General features: G+C 39.7%; 1 protein-coding gene across 1 annotated transcript in view; it reads left to right on the top strand.

Moving 5' to 3' along the window:
* The window catches only part of gabrb3 (gamma-aminobutyric acid type A receptor subunit beta3), a 45,625-nt gene continuing 25,896 nt past the window's right edge, over positions 1-19,729 (top strand). The window contains exons 1-4 of the mRNA XM_056749831.1: positions 1-668; positions 758-849; positions 959-1,026; positions 17,635-17,855. Of these exons, the coding sequence (XP_056605809.1) occupies positions 589-668; positions 758-849; positions 959-1,026; positions 17,635-17,855 (461 nt within the window). The 5' untranslated portion in view covers positions 1-588. The remainder of the gene's footprint in view (positions 669-757; positions 850-958; positions 1,027-17,634; positions 17,856-19,729) is intronic.

The raw sequence follows: 19,729 nt of genomic DNA, 5'->3' as shown, positions 1-19,729 counted from the left end.
GCGAAGCACTCGTAATCATATGCCAATTTCTTCACACCCCTGTCTCGCGTGGTTATACATTACTGTTGCCGAAATCAATTTTGGAGCTTTCAGTTTCAGTTTGGAATTCTCACGTTTTCCCGGAGTCAACAGTGAATTGAAAGAAAAACTAAAATACGTCTATAATGTTGCGCAATATACAGTTTCCCTAATTAACATCCTTTGCCTATAGCTCTAATCAAAAAGAGGCGTAAGACTGTGACTTCAACAGAGGGTGTAGATTCGGGACAGCGCAGCACCGGGCGTTATTATGGAAGGATGGAGATCTGGCTGAGCCCCAAACACCGACTCCCCTGCTGCAAGCTCCGGTAGTGTCTTGGGCAAAATGCATTGTATTTACCGAGCACCTATCCAAATAACACAGTCTCTGCAAGAGAGCGAAAACCCGGATTGCGGCGAGTTGTTTCCGCGTGTTTGACAGTAATTGGGAGTCATCAATGACTTCTATAGCAAAGACCTACTGATGGAATAACGTAACCTGTTAACACGCAAGGAAACCTCACAACGTCGGTTTTGTCGCTCCATTCCTTTTCCGAAAGAGTGTGAGGAATGTTTGGGAAACAGAAACGAAGGCTGTTTGGTGTTCTTTCATTACCGGTAATTGTGGCAGTGATGTGCTGTGCTCAAAGGTAAGAAGAGCTGGCGGAGACGCGCGCGAGCATGGACCTCCCGGGCTCTCTAATATGATGGAATAACCGTCTTTATTGTTCCTTTTCAGCGCCAATGGACCAGGAAATATGTCTTTTGTCAAGGAGACGGTAGACAAGCTGTTGAAAGGGTACGACATTCGTCTTCGACCTGACTTTGGAGGTAAGATGTTGCTACTTTATTATACCTCATATTTAACGTTGCGTAATACTTAAAAAAATCTAATATGGGATTTCGGTGAACTTGAGGTTGAAGTTTTCTGTCGTTAAAGGTGCACCGGTGGCAGTTGGGATGAGCATCGATGTGGCGAGCATAGACATGGTGTCTGAGGTCAACATGGTATGTCTTCCTTATGACTGTTTCATTTTTTTGTAAACTAATTAATTTGTGGTAAATGTGCGCTCGTCCAGAACTGTTGAGAAACTTGATGGCGCTCATATAAAGTAGTGAAATGCTAACATGATTTATATTGTTGATGTGTTTATTAATCTTTGCTGGTCTTATCACGTTGCTGAAACAAGCGCATGGTCTACTACCTGATAGCAGAAGACTGATTCAGCACAATCTGTTTTAAAGGCAATGTAAAATATTTGATTAGAAGATTCCTGTCAGTGGTGAAAGTTGTGTTTTCTCATCATGTTAGTGCTCTCGCAGTGCACATCAGCACCGGCAAATCACTTTCAAAATTAGGTGATAGTGATTTCTCATGATCATGATGTGAAAACAAATCGGCTATATCCCACTTGTTTAGGGTTAGAAATTGTATGTCAGTGTATTAAAAAGTTTGTAGGACTGGAGTAATGACTGCTTACTGATGTGTTGTCAAAGAAAATAGGTCCACAACTGAATATTGGATAATGTGTTTCACATTTGTCTATTCTATGTTTGCTGGCAAGTCCTGTCAGATATGTAGCATCGAAAGTCATAAATGGTCAGTGTCACATCAGCATATGAGACTGAGCTGTCTCCATAGTGACCGTGTCTATTTCACACAGTCATGAATATGCAGATGGGTTAGCCCTCTCACCTGGGCAATGAATAGAGGATGCTCTCACCTAGAAGAGCCCCTCTTGGTAAACGAGGGGATGGACACATACGTTAAGGACACACAGCGAAGCCTTTTAACTGTGACACAGGAGGTCACCAATCACCAGGACCTGCATTTATTCTGATGACAGGCTGTTCAAGCCAATCATAAAGTTGACGCATATTGACATGATAACATTTGTCTGGTGTATGTCTTGATAGAATGATAGAATTGATCTCAGACAAAATTAAAAATGTAGTTTTAAAGCTTAGAATTTTTATGATTTTAGTGGCTTTGATGCATGGACCACGCAGAGATAAGACATATACTAATGGTTAATTTTAAAGGCGATAGTTTAAACAAGGTGACATTATACTGGATTACCCCCAGACACACCTATAAATGAAGTAACAAACTGAATAATTATCAAAAGCTAGAAATTTAATGTTGCCACATCTGGCATACTTTCTCATCTCAAATATTTGTCCCGGTTATCCAGGTCAACCTGTTAGCGTGTTAATGAGCATTTTTCTGTCTCTCAGTTTCACAGTCGATTTATTGCTGGGAAGAAAACTCCAAAACCATTATTACATCATTCTGATTGGAGCTGTCTGTAATGTTATACCACTCAGCTCAGCTGTTCCGCCCACATCTTTCACTCGCTTCTCCCACTCGCTGTAGTGATGCATCGATCAGCGCATTTTTGCAATATTAACATCATTAATAATTAAGCACAGCCACACTTAGTGTTATCAGGTATGTGAATTATTCACTATAGTCACATTTAATGTTATTTCTCCCGTGGAGTAAAACTGACCCCGTCAGCATGAAATATTAACTCAGTTTATAGCAGAAATCAACACCACTGCAGATACAAACCCGTTTGGTGGGGTTTGTCATGTGAGTGAACTCGGAGTGCCTGCACAGGAAGTCTATCGGTAAGGTAATCAAGCAGGCGCTAACAGGATTTCTAGCCTAAGAATGGTGTTTGCTCTTCACAGATTAGTTATTTCTGTATAACAGATTTTCTTTCTTTAGAGGTACAAATTAGGATTACTTGGCCGGGTTGGCCCACATTGTTAATAGCAGTGATCCAGGCGGAGGGAGGAAGCGGACGTGTATGGGAGGGGGAGGCTCAGTTCGGCAAAGCTCTGAGCGCAGCCCGGCACAGTGGGGATATCAGGGAAACCTCTGTGCACAGTAGGGATTACAGTAGTCAATGTGATTATTATTCTATGAGACAGTTAAGCATCCAGGGAATGACAAAAATAGAGAGCAATATGAAACATGACCAACACATCCATATCGTGCACACACACAAATTCATAGCCTGTTTATATGTGAACAAATAGTTCTAGTGGCTCATATCTCTTGAGATTATCTTTAAAGACTTTGGGATATAAGCGTGTTTTTGTGTTTGGTAGGATAAAAATAAGAGTGTCTCCGCATATGTATAAAAGTTGGATGACAATCTGTTCAGACAGTGATTTTGTCGCTGTCCTTGGTCCTGAAAACCTGATTTTCATTGTATTTGGTTTAGCTTTAGAATATTGACTTGATTTGTTTTAATAATGTCACAATTTGGAATTTATTTCCAATGATAGCCGTGTCTCACACATGCTTGTGACAAAAACTGGTCATATTGTGCAGATTTGCCTCCTACAAATGTAAAGCGACACAAGGGGCAAACAACTTTCTGCTAGTCATTGAGGCTAACATGGCTATTATTGCACATAATACTGGTCAATGTAAACACAAAATATCTATATGGAAGTTATGTTTATCTGATACTTAACATACTAGCTAGGGTAAATGCTCACACAGCACATTTTTACAGCATGTCACTCTTAGCTTCACGATACTCAATTTACCACATGGGATGTCCATGTTGATCAAATTTTACTTTATGTACTAAACTCTACTCTTTTTAAGTCTGATATGTATGAAAGGGGACACGCATACACACATAGGACCTAAAGCTGTCAATATGTCACACCAAGTGGCTTTCACTTTGTGTTTGGTTAATTCCAGTAAAAGGCCCCTAGAGTGTTGAATGCAGGTTTTCCTATAAATTTTGCTGACAACACAAAAAGCTTTAAGAATTTCAATTATTTACAATCTCCTCGACCCCAGGTTGCCTTCAAATGGTATTTGTTCTTAACATCCGTTCTTGAATAGGACTTTTGTATCAGAGCAGAGCTTTTTCAAACGTTTAAAGAAGTCTGAATGTGAAATAACTGCATTTAATGTTTGCTGACCTAAGCTGATGTTTGTGTCAAGTCTGGACTGAAGTGTAAAAGCATGTGATCCTAAAACAACTGTGGACAAAAATCTTGTGTGTAGAGCTGAAGCTGTATCACCCCCCCCCCCGAAATGTCATAACAGATTATGGCTAGTTATAAAATATTGCCTAAAATATGTTAAAAAAATTACTTTGAGTAAGTAAATCATAAATTAATAAATGAAACATGTGTGTTGGTTATATCATTTTAAATGTGTCTTAATTTAATTGATTTAACAAATTTGAAGCATTTTTGCATCGCATTTCTTTAGTCAAATTATTTACATGTAGCAGGTTATCCTGCATCGCATTTTTCATTAATATCATGCACCCCTACTGTAATCATTAGGAAAAAATGGTGAACGTTTTTTATCAAAGCGGTGGATCCTGTCTGTGTTGGATTATGTGTCTGTTTGGCACAATTCAGACTGTGAATTAGTTAAATGATTCGGGCTTTACAAAGAAACTCTTATTGAAAGATGGGGCAGTTATAAACTATTGTACTGAAGAAGTAACCTATTTAATGCTAGTGATTTATCTACTGATAACTATGATAATTATGGTTTAGGGTATTGTCATGATTCCACCATCATGTCATGTTCATTGTCCTGTGCGCGTTCATTGCGAAAGTCTCTGTGAATGTTACGGAAAAAGTTCTTGTATCCTGTTGCTCTGTGTTGATGACCTTGTTCTCCAAGTTCCTGTTACCCCCGTGTCCAGGAAGTGTAGTTTAGTGTGTGTATTAAGTGTTTGTTTTCTTAGTTTAGTTAGTCCGTGTCCTTGTTTTAGTAAATAGTTTATTCTGTTTTGTTTTCCCCCTCGTGGGTTTTGTTTTGTCCTTTTGTAGTGTCTTTTGTAAATAAAATATCTGTTTATTTCACACCATCGCCTTGTCTGCCTGCAATTGGGTTCTCCTGCCTTGTCTCCACCGAGTTTCATGACAGGGTATTTGGGAGTGCACAAACTCAGAAGTGTTATGCTTATGGTGTAGTATTGTTTGTAGTGTAGATGTTAGCAAATTATAACAGTGGGTGTTAACATTGAAATCTAAAAGGGATACTTCACCCAAAAATGAAATTCTGTCATCATTTACTCACCTTCGAGTTGTTCCAAATCTGTAAAAAATATATTAGTTCTGATGAACACAGAGAAAAATATTTGGAGGAATGCTTATAACCAGAAAGATTTTGCCCCCCATTAACTTCCATAGTATGAAGTATCCCTTAAAGAGCATATTTCACCGGAAAATATTCCGGAATCAAGACTTAAAAATACAGGCTTAGATTGATATGAGGGTGAGAAAATGATTAATTTAAATAAAAAATATTTCATGACACACGCCTTTGATGTGTGTGATAGATTGATAGGCGTAATATAATGACAGAATTGCACATACAGATGCCTCGTCCACCCTTGATGAGTCCAGCCTGTTAACTCTGGCCATTAGCCGGTGAGTCACAGAAAAATATGTCCTGATTGATTGACTGATCCTCGGCTTTTCTTACACCCCTGTTGACTGTGACAGGGCCTGATTGTGCGGCGTAGTGTATAAATAGCCAGCTACCATGGCAATGAGCCTCGCTCTAGCAGAGTGTCAGGTGGGCAGGCAGCATGTGCTTGTGTCTATGTGTTTATGCGTGTGTGTCAGACATTAAACTGTGGTACCTCATTGGCCAGACTGACGTGTCAGAGACAGACGTGAAACACAACTGAGTTTTTGGTCAATGCGTATGTTTTTAAAACCAAGAGGTGCAAGATCAATAGAGTATGTTTTCAGAACGACTTGCCGTCAGATTACGCGACGAAAATAGCGGTCCCAGAGGTTCTGTGGTGACATAGGTAGAAATTACAGGAGAATTTGAGCTTTTCCCACAGCATCGAGCAAACAGGCTGAGACAAGACAAGTTACACTGAGATGCACTTCAGATTTTTACCCCATAGGGGGTTTCCTAGGAAAAAATGTCATAGTTTTTTGGTTGGTTGAATGAATCACTGTCTTGAATTTACCTGTACACATTATCAATATTTTGTAAGTTTAGTTTGTGAAAATTGTTTGCCATAATGTGTTGGAAGTTTTTTAAAGAAGTCAGGTATTTTTTACATTGCTTAATGTACATTTAACATTGCTTAATGTACATTTTACATTGCTTAATTTACATTGTGTGGTTGATTGTCTTTTAAAACAATTTTGAGAGAGAACAAGAAAATTTTTGGATCATCAGTCACTAAAATAGTACGTGAATTACTGTAAACACTACTTTTTTTATTTGTTTAAACACATATAATGATGAGAGGAAAATGTTCAGTGTTTATCAGCATGTGAAGCATGTTTTCAATAGAGCTTAACTCATATTGAGCCCTGAGCAATATCTTTAGTTGCTTTTTTGTACAAATACCTTCACATTAGTATTATTCTGTGATTCATAAACTGAATTATATTACATCATATCCACATTGACTCAGCTTTGATAGTTCACCCCAACAATGGAATTCTGTCATCATTTACTCACCCTCTTGTCATGTCAAACCTGTATGACTTTCTTTCTTCTAAAGAATACAAAAGAAGATATTTAGAAGAAGGTTGGTTCACTTCTATTTTATGGACACAATCAATGCAAGTAAATGGGTGTCAGTTAACAACATTTTTCAAAATATCTCTTTTGTTGTTCAGCAGAAGAGCAAAAGTCAATGATGACCGAATTGTCCTTTTTTGGGTGAACTATGACTTTAAAATGAGATAAATGTTTTTGGTACAATGTGATGTTCTGATTTCAATGCATTTTATTGTCCATAAAACACAACACAGAGGAAATGTCACTGTTTACTTTTATCCACATTGCTTGGTGTTTTGCTAAGACAGAGTACAGTGTCTGAGTGTTGAGACCAACATTCTTAAAAAAAGGGTGCTTCTAAAGCTTTTTCGATGCCATGGAAGAACCTTCTTGTTCCATAAAGAACCTTTAACGTCTTAACATCTTTATAATCTTCAGATTCTAAAAGAGTAAAAAAGAGATGGTTCTTTATTAACATTTATTTTTATGCATTTAGCAGACGCTTTTATGCAAAGTAACTTATATTGCATTGCACTATACATTTGTTTCTGACTATGTGCAATCCCTTTTGCTGAATGGTTCTTTGTGGAACCAAAAATGGTTCTTCTATGACATCCATCTCTGCAAAGAACCTTTTAGGCACCTTTATTTTCAAGAGTGAATGTTACACTCACACATTTTGACTCGCAGAGTTGAGCAGTAACACAAGAATAATGACATGAAATCTCATTTCAGGGAAAGTGTGCAAGTTGTTGAAAATTTAACGCTCTTTCATAAAAATGAATTAAATACAATCTGCATCTAACGGACCATGCCGCTTACACAGCCTATCCTGAGAGGGGCCCAGCACAGGCAATATTAAATTACACTGTCAAGATGTGCTGTAAGCGAGCAGAATAGTTCTCAAAAATCCGGAGCATGCAAACATAATCAATACACTGCTGCTGTTTTTTGAAATGCAGGGGAGGGAAACCTGTCGAGATCATATCCTAGTCACCAGTATTTCAACACAAAATTGAAATAGGAAATTACATTTATTTCACTAAAAAAACATCTTATTATGTCTATTTTTTTTATATATTCGATTTTTGTTACAATAATACATGCCATTTTTCATTATATCCTAATGTAAAAACCATAATTGTAGCCTGTTAAGTTTCACCTGTTCCGTATACGGGACACCTAAGTTTGCGTCAATATTGTGCATGTAATTTCTAATCGAATCATGACAAACTATATATCATTGGAAAGGTCTAAGACTCTAAAATTGACTTCTAGTGTATGTCAATTTTTTTATTAATATCTTCTTTTGTGTTCTGCAGAAGAAATAAAACCTTAGATGTTTCGAATGACAAGAGGCCATGCATAATGACAAAGTTTTAATGTTTGGGATAACTATCCCCAATAAGAATATTAGAACTATAATAATATACTTTGTCGTAATATTTGCCTTTAATTTATGTGCTGATTCAAGTTAACATCCTTGTATTTTTATGCTAATAAGAATGTAATGAGAATTAACCATTGAGCTTAAAAGAAATGATAATATTCTATAAACATTTGATCTGTAATGAAGCTGCTGATATTCTCTCTGAATGAATGAGAATTTTTCTTGACAGCATCTGAAGTCTGGGAACATTTCATAACTGCTACTGACGCACAGGACTGAAATTCTCAAGTCTGAAATTCTGTCTGTGCATAAAACACAAGAGCAAAACATATTCAGTGTGAGCTCTGCATGGATACACAGCAGATGATCGCTCTGGCACAATGTGTGTAGCAAGTATAAGTGGTTGCCCTGGAAACCAATATCATCTTTAGTCAGGATTTGAAGATTTTTGTGGTACTTACCCAGGTGAAGAGGGAGGTGGGGGTGGTTTTATGAAATTACTGTTTTTAAGCATGAAACGCTGAAAATATAATCATATCTACAAAAGGCTCCAGTCGTGCCTGCTGTGCTTCGGTCAAGATGTATGTTTAAGAAAATGCCTAAATGATCTATTGATCTGTGTGGCTTGTAACTCAGAAGCTTTCAGAAACATTATGATGATTTGGTTATTGATGATGAATGATGGTGATTTCCTTTAACTCAATACATGACCGTTGAGTTGCATGCTCGTTTGTTAACAGAACCTTCGAAGTACAGTAAAAGAAGAAAAGCACCGAAGGTAAATGGCATTAGCCTGAGAAATCTTAGAATCGCACAAGGTATCGGCCCAAATCTCAGCAAGCCTGTGTGGGCGTTCTGCAGAGAGAGAGAGAGAGAGCGTTGTCAAGGAGACTGGAATTATTAATATATTTAGTCTTTTGTTTGCTCTCACCCCCTTTATTTTTAGCCTGATAGTCGGCTTTGTGGCCTGTAATTGTTCAATCAGGCGTAATATCAGTGTATAGAAGTGTTAACTCTAAACTTCAGTAAGTGCCTATTATCTCCACCTTTGGGATAAATAGGTGTGCTTGCCTTTCAGTGGCTGGTGTCTGTTGGAATGACCTGGAGGCAAATGGAGCAGGGAACGCTCTAACCCAGAGAGGAATTTTATTTCTCAAAGATTACTCAGAAGACTCCTGCATTGTGTCTCATGAAGAATCAAATTTGTCTCAGATGTTTCTATTATATCTAGAATGATATAGAAGGGCAGTTTCAGCGTTATGGATGTGATATTTGTAGTCAAAACTTGAAATTTAATCTTTCAGAGAATGTTATTAGCAATACTTTGAACCATATGTTTGTAATTTTTGAAATTGGTGTTTGTAGAGTCCAGACGTCAGAAAAAATCACTCTATATGCATGTTCTCTATTTAATATGAGGGAAATATACATGAGTTATGGATGCGACAACAAAGACACAGTTTATGAGTGATGACTTTGTAGGGTTTCTGTTAATTAAAATGTACAAATCAGGATACCCAAACCCCAAAAATGGATAAGGGATGGCTCTTCATGATTCTTATATTTGTGTCAATTATGTCAATACAGTTACTCATATTAGTTCATGGTGCATTAACTAATGTTAACAGTGTCACGTTTGATTTGAATAATTTATTAGTAAATACTGAAATTAAGATTAATAAATATTAATTAATTCTGTAGAAGTATTGTTCATCGTTAGTTCATGTTAACTACTGCATTAACTAATTGTTTACAAATAGCACCTTATTGTAAAGTGTTACCAAAATTATAAAGGTATAAAACTAGAGATGCACTGAAACTAAATTTCTCCACCGATACCAATAGCTGATTATTAATATTGAACATCAAACTGGTGATGTTTCTTTACATTTTGTATATACAGAGCAAAAATTCACAGCTTTTTCCTGTCATTTTTTGATTTGCAGGATATCGGCCATGACCATCATCTGCTTTCAACCATCGGTAGCCGATAGTGTGAAAAATTGCTTTTATTGACCAATACCAAATATTGTCGACATATCGTTACATCTATGTAAAATGAATGTGAAGAGTATAGCCCAGATAATTTAGTCTGTTGAGATTTAAATACTGACTCTAAAACTTCAGGGGTCACATGTGAGATTATCACAGGCTGTTTTATAGGAGAAAAACAGGAGCTCTCCATCTACTCATTGTTATCCAAGAGAAACTATTGAGACATTCAAGAGATCCTATTTGTGTTTTTTCACTCCTGTGGGAAGTGCCTTCCAAAACTGCGTAAACTATGAGGTGACATCCATCTCCACTTCAATTATAGATAGAACCCTGTGTTAAGAGGACTTCCCGCTGTTGAAATCACGCCAAAATGCCCTGTGGGATACTGTCAAGCTCCTGTTGAAAGTCTTAGTAGGCGCAATAGACACGGGAACATTTGCACACACACACACACACACACACACACACATACAAAATACGCCGCAAAGCCCCTGGGCTTATCCCCGCAGAGCACTCGCAGGCAGTGGAGAGGACAACCAGCAAGATCACGCTGTGACATCAGCCTCTTTGAACACCATGTTAACTACAGCCTGTTGCGTTTCAGAGCTCTGGAGATGAGCATCTCTCTCCGCTCCCCGGAAATTCATCCGTTGTTACCAGGAAGTTTTTCTATACTCTACTGTAGCTGTTTCTCCGAGCGCACTTGCTTGCATGGGAAGAAGCACGTTGGAGTCAGGAGAAAAATCTATATAAAATTAATGAAATCAGGGTCGGCAACTGACCTGAACCTTGAGCTGTCAGGGGCAGTTCCAAACAGAGGATGTAAGAGTCTGACGCTTCAAGAGTCTGAAACATTGTTATTAAGTAACAAGCAATGGGATTTTTTAAGTGTTGTACGATTTGGATAAAAGCCCTACAACAAAAAAGTCTGTATTTTGTACTTGCTTTTTAGTTCAGTGTTCAAAGTAGACGTTATGCAAGTAAGTTGATGTAAATGCTCTTTGACTGGCATACGTCTTTGTGTGAGAGCATACACACCCCCCCCCCCGACCACCAGAGGATCTAATTGATAGATTTTTTCAGACATTTTGACACTCAAATCTTTCTGTTTTTGATCCTTATCATGACTGGAAAATACTTAAATACTAACATACCAATTAAAAGACCCAAATTATTACAAATTAAAATATGAATGATGAATGAATTGAATGATTCCTATTTAATTATTTTCAATCAAAAAAGGCCTGGGGGCTGTGTTCGAAATATAATAGCATACTTCCATAGTATATCAGTATGTATTATGTATTCGTGTATAGTTGCAAATTAATCTGCATTGTTGTATACTATAAAGCACACTGCACATATTGGCCAGCAGTTTATTTATTTGTGTCAACATACCGTCTTGGTTACGTATGTAACCTCAGTTCCCTGATGGAGGGAACGAGACGTTGTGTATTATCAACTTCGACTAGTTTAGAAAAGGCCCATAAAAATGGCGAATTAAATTTGCATGCCGGACTCCGCAGCCGGATATCTGGGTATAAAAGGGAGACTGCGTGCTGTATTCATTTACCTCTGTTCTTAGGAGCCTGAGACCTCTCACGACTGCTGCAGCGGGGTGGCACGCGTTGTGGCGAAGAGGACACAACGTCTCGATCCCTCCATCAGGGAACTGAGGTTACATACGTAACCAAGGCGTTCCCTTTCTGTCGGCCTCTCGATGTAAAGTGCTCGATGTAAAGTGACAGTGATGTGCCGTTTTACAATCTCTAGCGATGCGACAGTGACTGGCCTGGGCGTGTCAGACGTGAGTTTTTTCGCAAAAATTGTACCTTCCAGTGGATAGGTAGGGGGTCCCAGAGGTTTTGAAAAGGTGGGAAGTCCCTGCCTTCAGCCCTCACGGGTGGCGGTCTTGTTTCTCTATGAGCGAGAAGCCACCCGGTACTGTAAGGCCACTGGGTAAGCGCTACTTCCAAAAATGGGGGTTGTGCTACAGAGACCACATCCTACCATAGGGAGGAGTTTAGTGGAGACACCAACATGGTCCTGCTGCCAGGGGAGAACTCATTGGAAAATGTGCGGACTGAATTTACCGCAAGTTGGAGGCCCACCTAGGGAAGGTCATGGGTTACCAAGGTGGAAACCAATCATGATGATACATCAGACAGAACCGCCCGATTGGGGGGTTACAACGTCCGGTAGCACTAGGTCCGGTTAGAGCTATTTGGATGATAACTTAGTTGGTACCCAGCCTAAGGGGAAGGGCTGCTCTGCCCAGCCCGCCCACAGGAGGTGCTTGCTTAGTGATGGATGAAATGCCTGTTCTTCACCCAGTGGGGGAAGAAGGGAGAGTAAGAAGCATGCTGACCCACCTATAGGAAGGGGGGAAGGTGGTTTCGCCACTACCGGCTGACGGTCCTACATGTTGCCATGCAGGACGCAGGCTGATACCGATCCCACGCAGCGGTTGTAGAACCTCGCGAGGGTGTTTGGTGTAACCCAACCCGCAGCTCTCCAGATGTCTGCCAGAGAGGCACCCTGAGCAAGTGCCCACAAGGAGGCTATACCCCGGATGGAGTGAGCTCTCACTGCTAGTGGGCACGGGCGATCTTGTGATCGGTACGCGTCATGAAGGCAACCACAGTCAGTGCGCCAATCTCTGTTTGGAGACAGCCCTCCCCTTTTGCTGACCTCCAAAACAGACTAAAGCTGATCAGAGCTCTCGAAGCTCTGTGTGCGGTCTAAGTAGATGGGGTTGGGTCTTCCTCCCCGGTGGGGAGCGTCTGTAAGTTCACCACCTGGTCCCGAAGGGGAGTGGTGGGAACTTTGGGCATGTAGCCAGGCCGGGGTCTCAGGATAACATGAGAATCACCGGGCCCAAATTCTAGTCAATCAGGGGACACAGAGAATGCTTGTGGGTCCCCTACCCTCTAGATGGAGGTTAGCGCCATCAGGAGAACCGTCTTCATCGTGAGATGAGGAAGAGTGGCGTCTCCAAGGGGCTTGAATGCCCCTACGCCTGCTGCCGGTGTGCCACTCTCTCCAGGGAACTCGACATTGTATTAATACTGACTGGGCACGCTGTCGTGCTGTCATGGAGACAGAGTTGAGTTCCATACCGAGAAAGAGGACGCTTTGTGTAACGAGGAAGGCGTGTGCTAAGTTTGTGTTTATGTTCTAGGAGCCGGCAGTCAACCGTGAGGTTCAATACTTCCATACTTCCATACCATGCCTCAATGGTATTGTTTGTTTATTTTTATTAAAGTTTGTGGAAAGTTCGCCAGGTTCCTGCCTCCTTTCTTCCCTACTTTGAACTGTATTACACTTTGCACAGGATTGTCCGCGGCTGCTTATCCGTTCTCCTCTTTGACGTCTTCTTCCTGGGGGGCGCCTGAGTAGGGGGCCCTGGAGCCGGAGGGAGTCGTAGAGGACCAGGGCTGCTGGGATGCGAACGGTGCATGGGATCTCGACTGCCGGAGGGCAGCCGAGTTACGGCGGGGAGGATATGCTTGATAGCCTCTGTCTGCTTCTTTGCTGTTGAGAATTCCGGCCCCCCCTCGAGAGATGGGTGCATCAAAAAGACGGACCTTCTCGGTGTCACTCATCTATGCAAGGTTCAGCCAGAGGTGTCTCTCTTGGACCATTAGTGTGGACCCAGGGCCGCACGGTCACCTTGGTGTGCTGGGTTGGTCTTACCCTTGTGGAGCTCTCTCAACGCCTTGGCCTGGACCTGCAGGTTGGCCATAGCATATAGAGAGGGGGCAGCTTGGCAGACACCAGAGATGCCGATAACCTACACGCTTTTGAGGGAGTCTAGATTGATTCCCCCAGGTGGCACCCGCCCCGTTGTGCGTATTACCCCACACTTTGGGCAGCCATCGTGTCCGCCCCCCCTCCTCGATGAGTGTGTTGCACCCAAGAGAACAGCAGGACATGCCACGCTGGAGAAATTTGCTCTTTTTGAGAAAAAACTTGAACACTTCTGGAACTATTTCAGTGTAGAGTTTGAAGTCTCGAAGTCGATCATGTGTGAAGGCTCCGGAGAACGAAAGGTGAATGAATGCAGCACGCCGTCTCCTTTTTATACCTTGATGTCCAGGGGCGGAGTCTGGCATGCAAATTTCATTCGCCAATTTCATTGGCCTTTTCTAAACTAGTCGAAGTTGATAGGTCCTCAAGGGCGAACCCAATCTGTCGGTTTAAACGCAACGTGGAGATAAAAAGTATTTTAAAGTGATTCTCAGCTTTGACAACACCGAATGGAATAGTTTAAAAAGTAAAGTGATTTTTACATTTCTTGAAAAACTGCGAACTTGGACAAGGTTTCAGAAGAACAGCGACGATATTAAGCAAATTACTATTAAATAACATGTATTGGGACATTTTTTAACAATTTATACATTAAAAAACAGCAAGCAGCACACAGTAAGCAATACACTGGTAATCCGCTTTGAACACAGCCCACACCACCGCTCAATAATCAGTTCAAGGTCCCACGTGTTTCATATCAGCCCCACACTAATAGCTTGTCGGTTTCACATTTGAAGCGATCTCCCTCTGTTTGTTTCTCTAGCACTTCATATGTTATTTTTATCTAGGGGACAAGGGAACTTGTGTAGATGTCAGAATGTGGTGTCACTTTATCATAAGGGGATCCCTCTCTTGTATCTCTCGGTGGAAAACTGCAACAATGATTTACTGAGGAGTCATACCCTGAGATATAGCTTGCAGCATTCTTGGATGCATTTTTTTTTTCTGTCACTGACATGTACTCCTATAATTTTAGTTTGAAGTATATGTGTAGATATAATATGAATTATGTATAACATTTGCATATATACATCATGGATGTAAGTACTTTGATATATTTGAGATCTGGTGACACCTTTATGCATGTATACTGGAGTTGAACGACCCCAGATATTTTTAAGTCAACTGTTATGTGATAAAATTCGGGTTTACATCGACTTCTCGATGACGTCATTAATAAATAAAATAAGAGATATAGAATATTTTGCAACAAGATTTGATAGGTTTACCAACAAGCTTTTGCAGTGTCAGAAAAAAGTGAATGTTGCGGAGGGAAATGGGATACATTGTGAATGATGCGTATGGAAGCAGGACAAGATTTATTATATGTAATATAATAATAATATATATGACATACTACTGCCTGGAGTGTGACAGAACCCTGTTGAAGCGGGTGGAAATGACATCCATCCTGCGCGTAGGTCTATTGGAACAGTCTGCCATCTTCTTAAAGGTGTCATGAACATCAAATGACCCGCGACTAGTCGACATCAAGCTTTAAATGTCGCGTCATAGCACACATATACAGATGTATGAACATGCATGAATGTGACACAGGTTTAACAGTTTTCAAAATGATTCTGGCTTTGCTGGTTTGTCAGGATCAGGTTGTGTAACAGCAGTGATTCACAAAGCCAACACAGCGAAACCCTGGGAAGTCACCATAACAAGAGCTTCGAGACACCTCGCCGCAGAACATGCTATACGCACACACACGTCGAGAAACAGTGATGGAGGCACATAGAGAAAAAGTGACAGGTGGAGAGACTCGTGATTGACACGCATGACTAACGCTCATGCTTGGTATTTACACACTTCACTCAACCCATACATTCCTAAACGCTATACCAGATCAAATAACCGACTATACATGACAGTGGTGTCCTATGCATATACAGTATAAAGACCACTCCAAATTTACATTTTATCAACATTACGTAGATGTATTGTGGCCATTCCTGTTTTAAACAAAATGCAAAATAAAGGAGATACACACATAGTAGAGACAAACTATTTCCCATTTTTGCTAAATCTGTTTTATGAAAACAGGCAAAACATCCAGCAGTATAGTTAATACTGTATGCTTAGCTAACGTTGACTAATCTTCTATGATAACAGAGTGCATGATTATGCATATTTATTCATAACTAAATATTATGACGTGTTATTCTTGATGGAAGTGCTTCTGTGCAGTGTGCGATATTATATATTGTAAAATAACTGCTTATGCTGCAAATCCACCCTGCATCCTTAATCAATTAAACAGAGTCATTAAAAACGACACCCTATCAGAAATAGCCCTACATCACTATTGAGAAATGTAGATGAACTGCCTGTAATGGCACTGCTGACCAACACTGCATTTGTCTTGGACATCAAGCACTCTTGAATACTCTAATAAGCATCTACACTTTCAGTAGCACAGTACATGACTGTATCGTGGAAAAGATTTGTATCTATAAGTGTCATTTCGGGTGTAATTAAAACAAAGCATTACAGAAAGAGATGAAGGAAGAAGGAGAGAAAAAACAGGAGGGAGGAGAGGGGTGGAAATAAAGAAAGATGAAGAGAGAGATCACAGACATTAGTTATCTTAAGGAAGGTGTCCGTGTCACGCCGTCCCCTCTTGTCTCTCTTTAGCTAATGAACTCGCTGTATCGCACAGCCTCTGTATTCACAGATCTGTTGGCAGTGTCTGAAGTCCACCTCAGGGGTCTGAGCCTAGAAGGGACCCTCTATGTTTCTAAGTGAATTACCTCTTATTACATCAACAGGTTAAGCACATTGTAGGCGACAGGATGTCAGGTCTTCATTTTACCCATGAGTACCTTATACAGTAGTTTGTGCCGACTAGATTCAGCACTGGTCCAGGAGGCGAATAACTCCATAAATTCCACAACTTCAACCCTTTTAAAATTCATTGAGTCCGCTAGACAGCCCAAATATAAGGTCCATCATGCCGATGCTTTCATTTGATTGAATTTCTATACCGTGTATTGCTAGGGTCGTATAGTATAGCTCTATAAGCTGATATATTCTACGGAGAGTACCGCAATGGTAATAGAAATCTATAGTCTGTGCAGTGCAGACCAGACTGCCTCGCGGAGACAGCCACGCAGCGTCTTCATGGCAGACAGGCTTGAAAAATGGAGGCCAAAGGCAGCTTGTTTCCAATCCAAGATGTTTGATGCATCTATAAATATCACACGGACAACAGAAAATCTATTTACCAAAGGCCACAGCCTTTGGATTTCAAAATCCGACCTCGGCACTTTTGAGTCTTAGGGAAAAACGGAAGATTTTTGCTTGTGAGTCCTTTTAAAGCTCACAAAAAAATGTATCGTATAGAATGGTTATGCACTGTACATTACAGATCTTGTTGTAAATATTTCGGAAAGACTATTTTTGGTATTCAATAATGCCACTTACCCTGATAATTTGTTTGTACATTATTGTTATCGTTAGGTATTTAAAATATCGTAAATTATTGTAGATAACAATTTTTTTAAACAAGATCAAACTGAGGTTTAAACGCTTTGGAGAAGGAGTTGTTGATCAATGGATTCATGTAAAGCATTGTGAATTTTGTGTAAGGTCGGTTCGTTTGTCATAGTAAATGTGATTTGGCGGTTTTATTGTATTGTAGTTTATTGTTATAGTTTATCTATGTATTGTTTTTCTACTTATTTATCTATTTTCTTGCTGCTGTTTTCCTGTTTGTCTTATAACATATGTTGTATAATTTCTCCTAAATATATTAATATTTAAAAAATATACATGTCAATTTTAATATTTAGAAATATAAATAAACACATGTATATTTATTTCTGTATTTATTAATAATTGTGCCCGGTAAATTAAATACTGATGCTTTTGTTTTACTTTTCTATAGGACTACACGCTGACCATGTATTTCCAGCAGTACTGGAGGGACAAGCGGCTAGCATATTCTGGAATCCCTCTTAATCTCACGCTGGATAACAGGGTGGCCGACCAGCTCTGGGTTCCTGACACATATTTCCTAAATGACAAGAAGTCATTTGTCCATGGTGTCACGGTGAAGAACCGCATGATCCGTCTGCACCCAGATGGCACAGTCCTTTATGGATTAAGGTAAGAACTGGTTGCTAAAGTCCCAGATCCTCTGCTTCTCACGTGTGTAGCCTACTGCCATAAATAAAGATTAGTAGAATGCTCTTCTAACCAAAATCATTTTACAGCAGATTACACTTACATTACTTTTACAATCTTATCAAATGGACTTTACAGTGCACCTCTACCAAACACTTTAATTGTTAAATTAAATCTGCCGGTCAGATGATTTGCTTTGATCTGACTTATAACTGTTGAGGAACAAGCATGACACCTAAGCGGACACCCTGATGTATTGTGAGAACGGGTGCTATTCTGGTCAGTGCACTCGGCTACTAAATTACATAAGTGCTAATGTGTGCCTTTATCTTGTTAAAACCCTTTAGTGTTATCAGAGTCTGATCTTAAAGGAGCCGCTCTGCTCATTCCCATAACGAAGAGCTCAGGCACGTCTTCATCCCCTTTTCCAGCTAAAGCTCTACTTCTTGAGCCCCAAGCCAGGAACCGTAGCCTGATTTAGCTTCTCACTTTATTCCAAATGAGATCCCGTGTACTGATGTACCCATATGCTAATGTACTCCATGGTGCATGAGAGGAAAGTTTATTGAACCTCTTCCGATTTTCACGGTTTATCGCATCACGCCTGAACGTATCGTCAGATATCCATTGAACATCATTTCACAGTTCAACTAGGGAGGTCTATCATAATGTAATGCATTCAGCTGTATGTAGGGATGGTAAGGATAGAAAACTTTTATTTGTTTTTCTTAGAAACTAGGAGCCATTATGTCCTTGCATATTTATGGTAAGGCATATGTGTCTTCTTTCATTATAATTTTTTTTAAGGTTCCTTTTTAAGGTTCCCCTCTTTAATTTACACACTGCACGAAGCAGGGCCATATGAATCGTCGTAATATAACCCACTCTATAGCAATGTTATATGCTGCTATGTCAAAATGCTAATTTGATGATCCTTTAATCTAAATGGATGGATGGGAATCACACATGCTGCGAGGGCACAAGCACTAAAGAGACAATGAAAAAATCAAATGACTGCTTTAGTACGCAGTGTTGCTGAAGGGATTAAAAAACAAATTAAAAATGTGTTTAAATGCATGATAGGGGACCACACGTTTTAAATGAACTTTCAAATGATATGTCCACTTGTTTAGTAATGATAATGTCTAGGGCCATTGCTTTAATTCAAAGGCCTGGCACTAAAATGAGTCCCAAAATTGTAAGCTATTACATTTCACATTTACAATAATGCATTTGGCAGAAGCTTTTATCCATGCGACTTTCAGAGCATTCAAGTTGTACCTTTTTATCAGAATGGGCAACCCAGTCTCACGGCAGTTCGTGACACAGTCACAAAATTTAGAATCTATTGATCTGTGTTCATGGACACGAATTCCGTCTTTTTTTCTATGTCAGTCAGCACGACTTTATATTTATACATTTTTTGAGGTGGCTCACAGGCTCAAAGGCAAATTTGTGGTAAAATGCACAAATTGTACGAGGTTACTAAGCAACAAAAAACCCTAATGTCACAGATAAAGGCAAATAATACTACAACGTATGAAAGAGATCGGAATGTACAAATTCATAGGAATGTGCCACCTTGTAAAAATATACAAATTCCAGTCAGATTTTGTTCATATATATATTTATTCAAAAATACACAGGAAAGATACTTCCTGTTGAAAAACATTAGATTGAAAGTCGTGCAGAGTGACACATAAAAGTTCAAACTCGTGTCCATGAATACGATTCAATAGGTAAATTATTTTTAACTATGTTACGAATTTCTGTGAGATTGTATTGGAATGTGGGTTCCCTGGCAATTTAAATATCCAGTGTGTAGTTTTTTGGAGGATTTATTGAAGGAAATACAT

The sequence above is a fragment of the Triplophysa dalaica genome, chromosome 6, assembly GCF_015846415.1.
Source record: "Triplophysa dalaica isolate WHDGS20190420 chromosome 6, ASM1584641v1, whole genome shotgun sequence".
NCBI lineage: Eukaryota > Metazoa > Chordata > Actinopteri > Cypriniformes > Nemacheilidae > Triplophysa > Triplophysa dalaica.
Note: the sequence above shows the minus strand (reverse complement) of the source record. Positions and strands in the feature narration are given on the sequence as shown.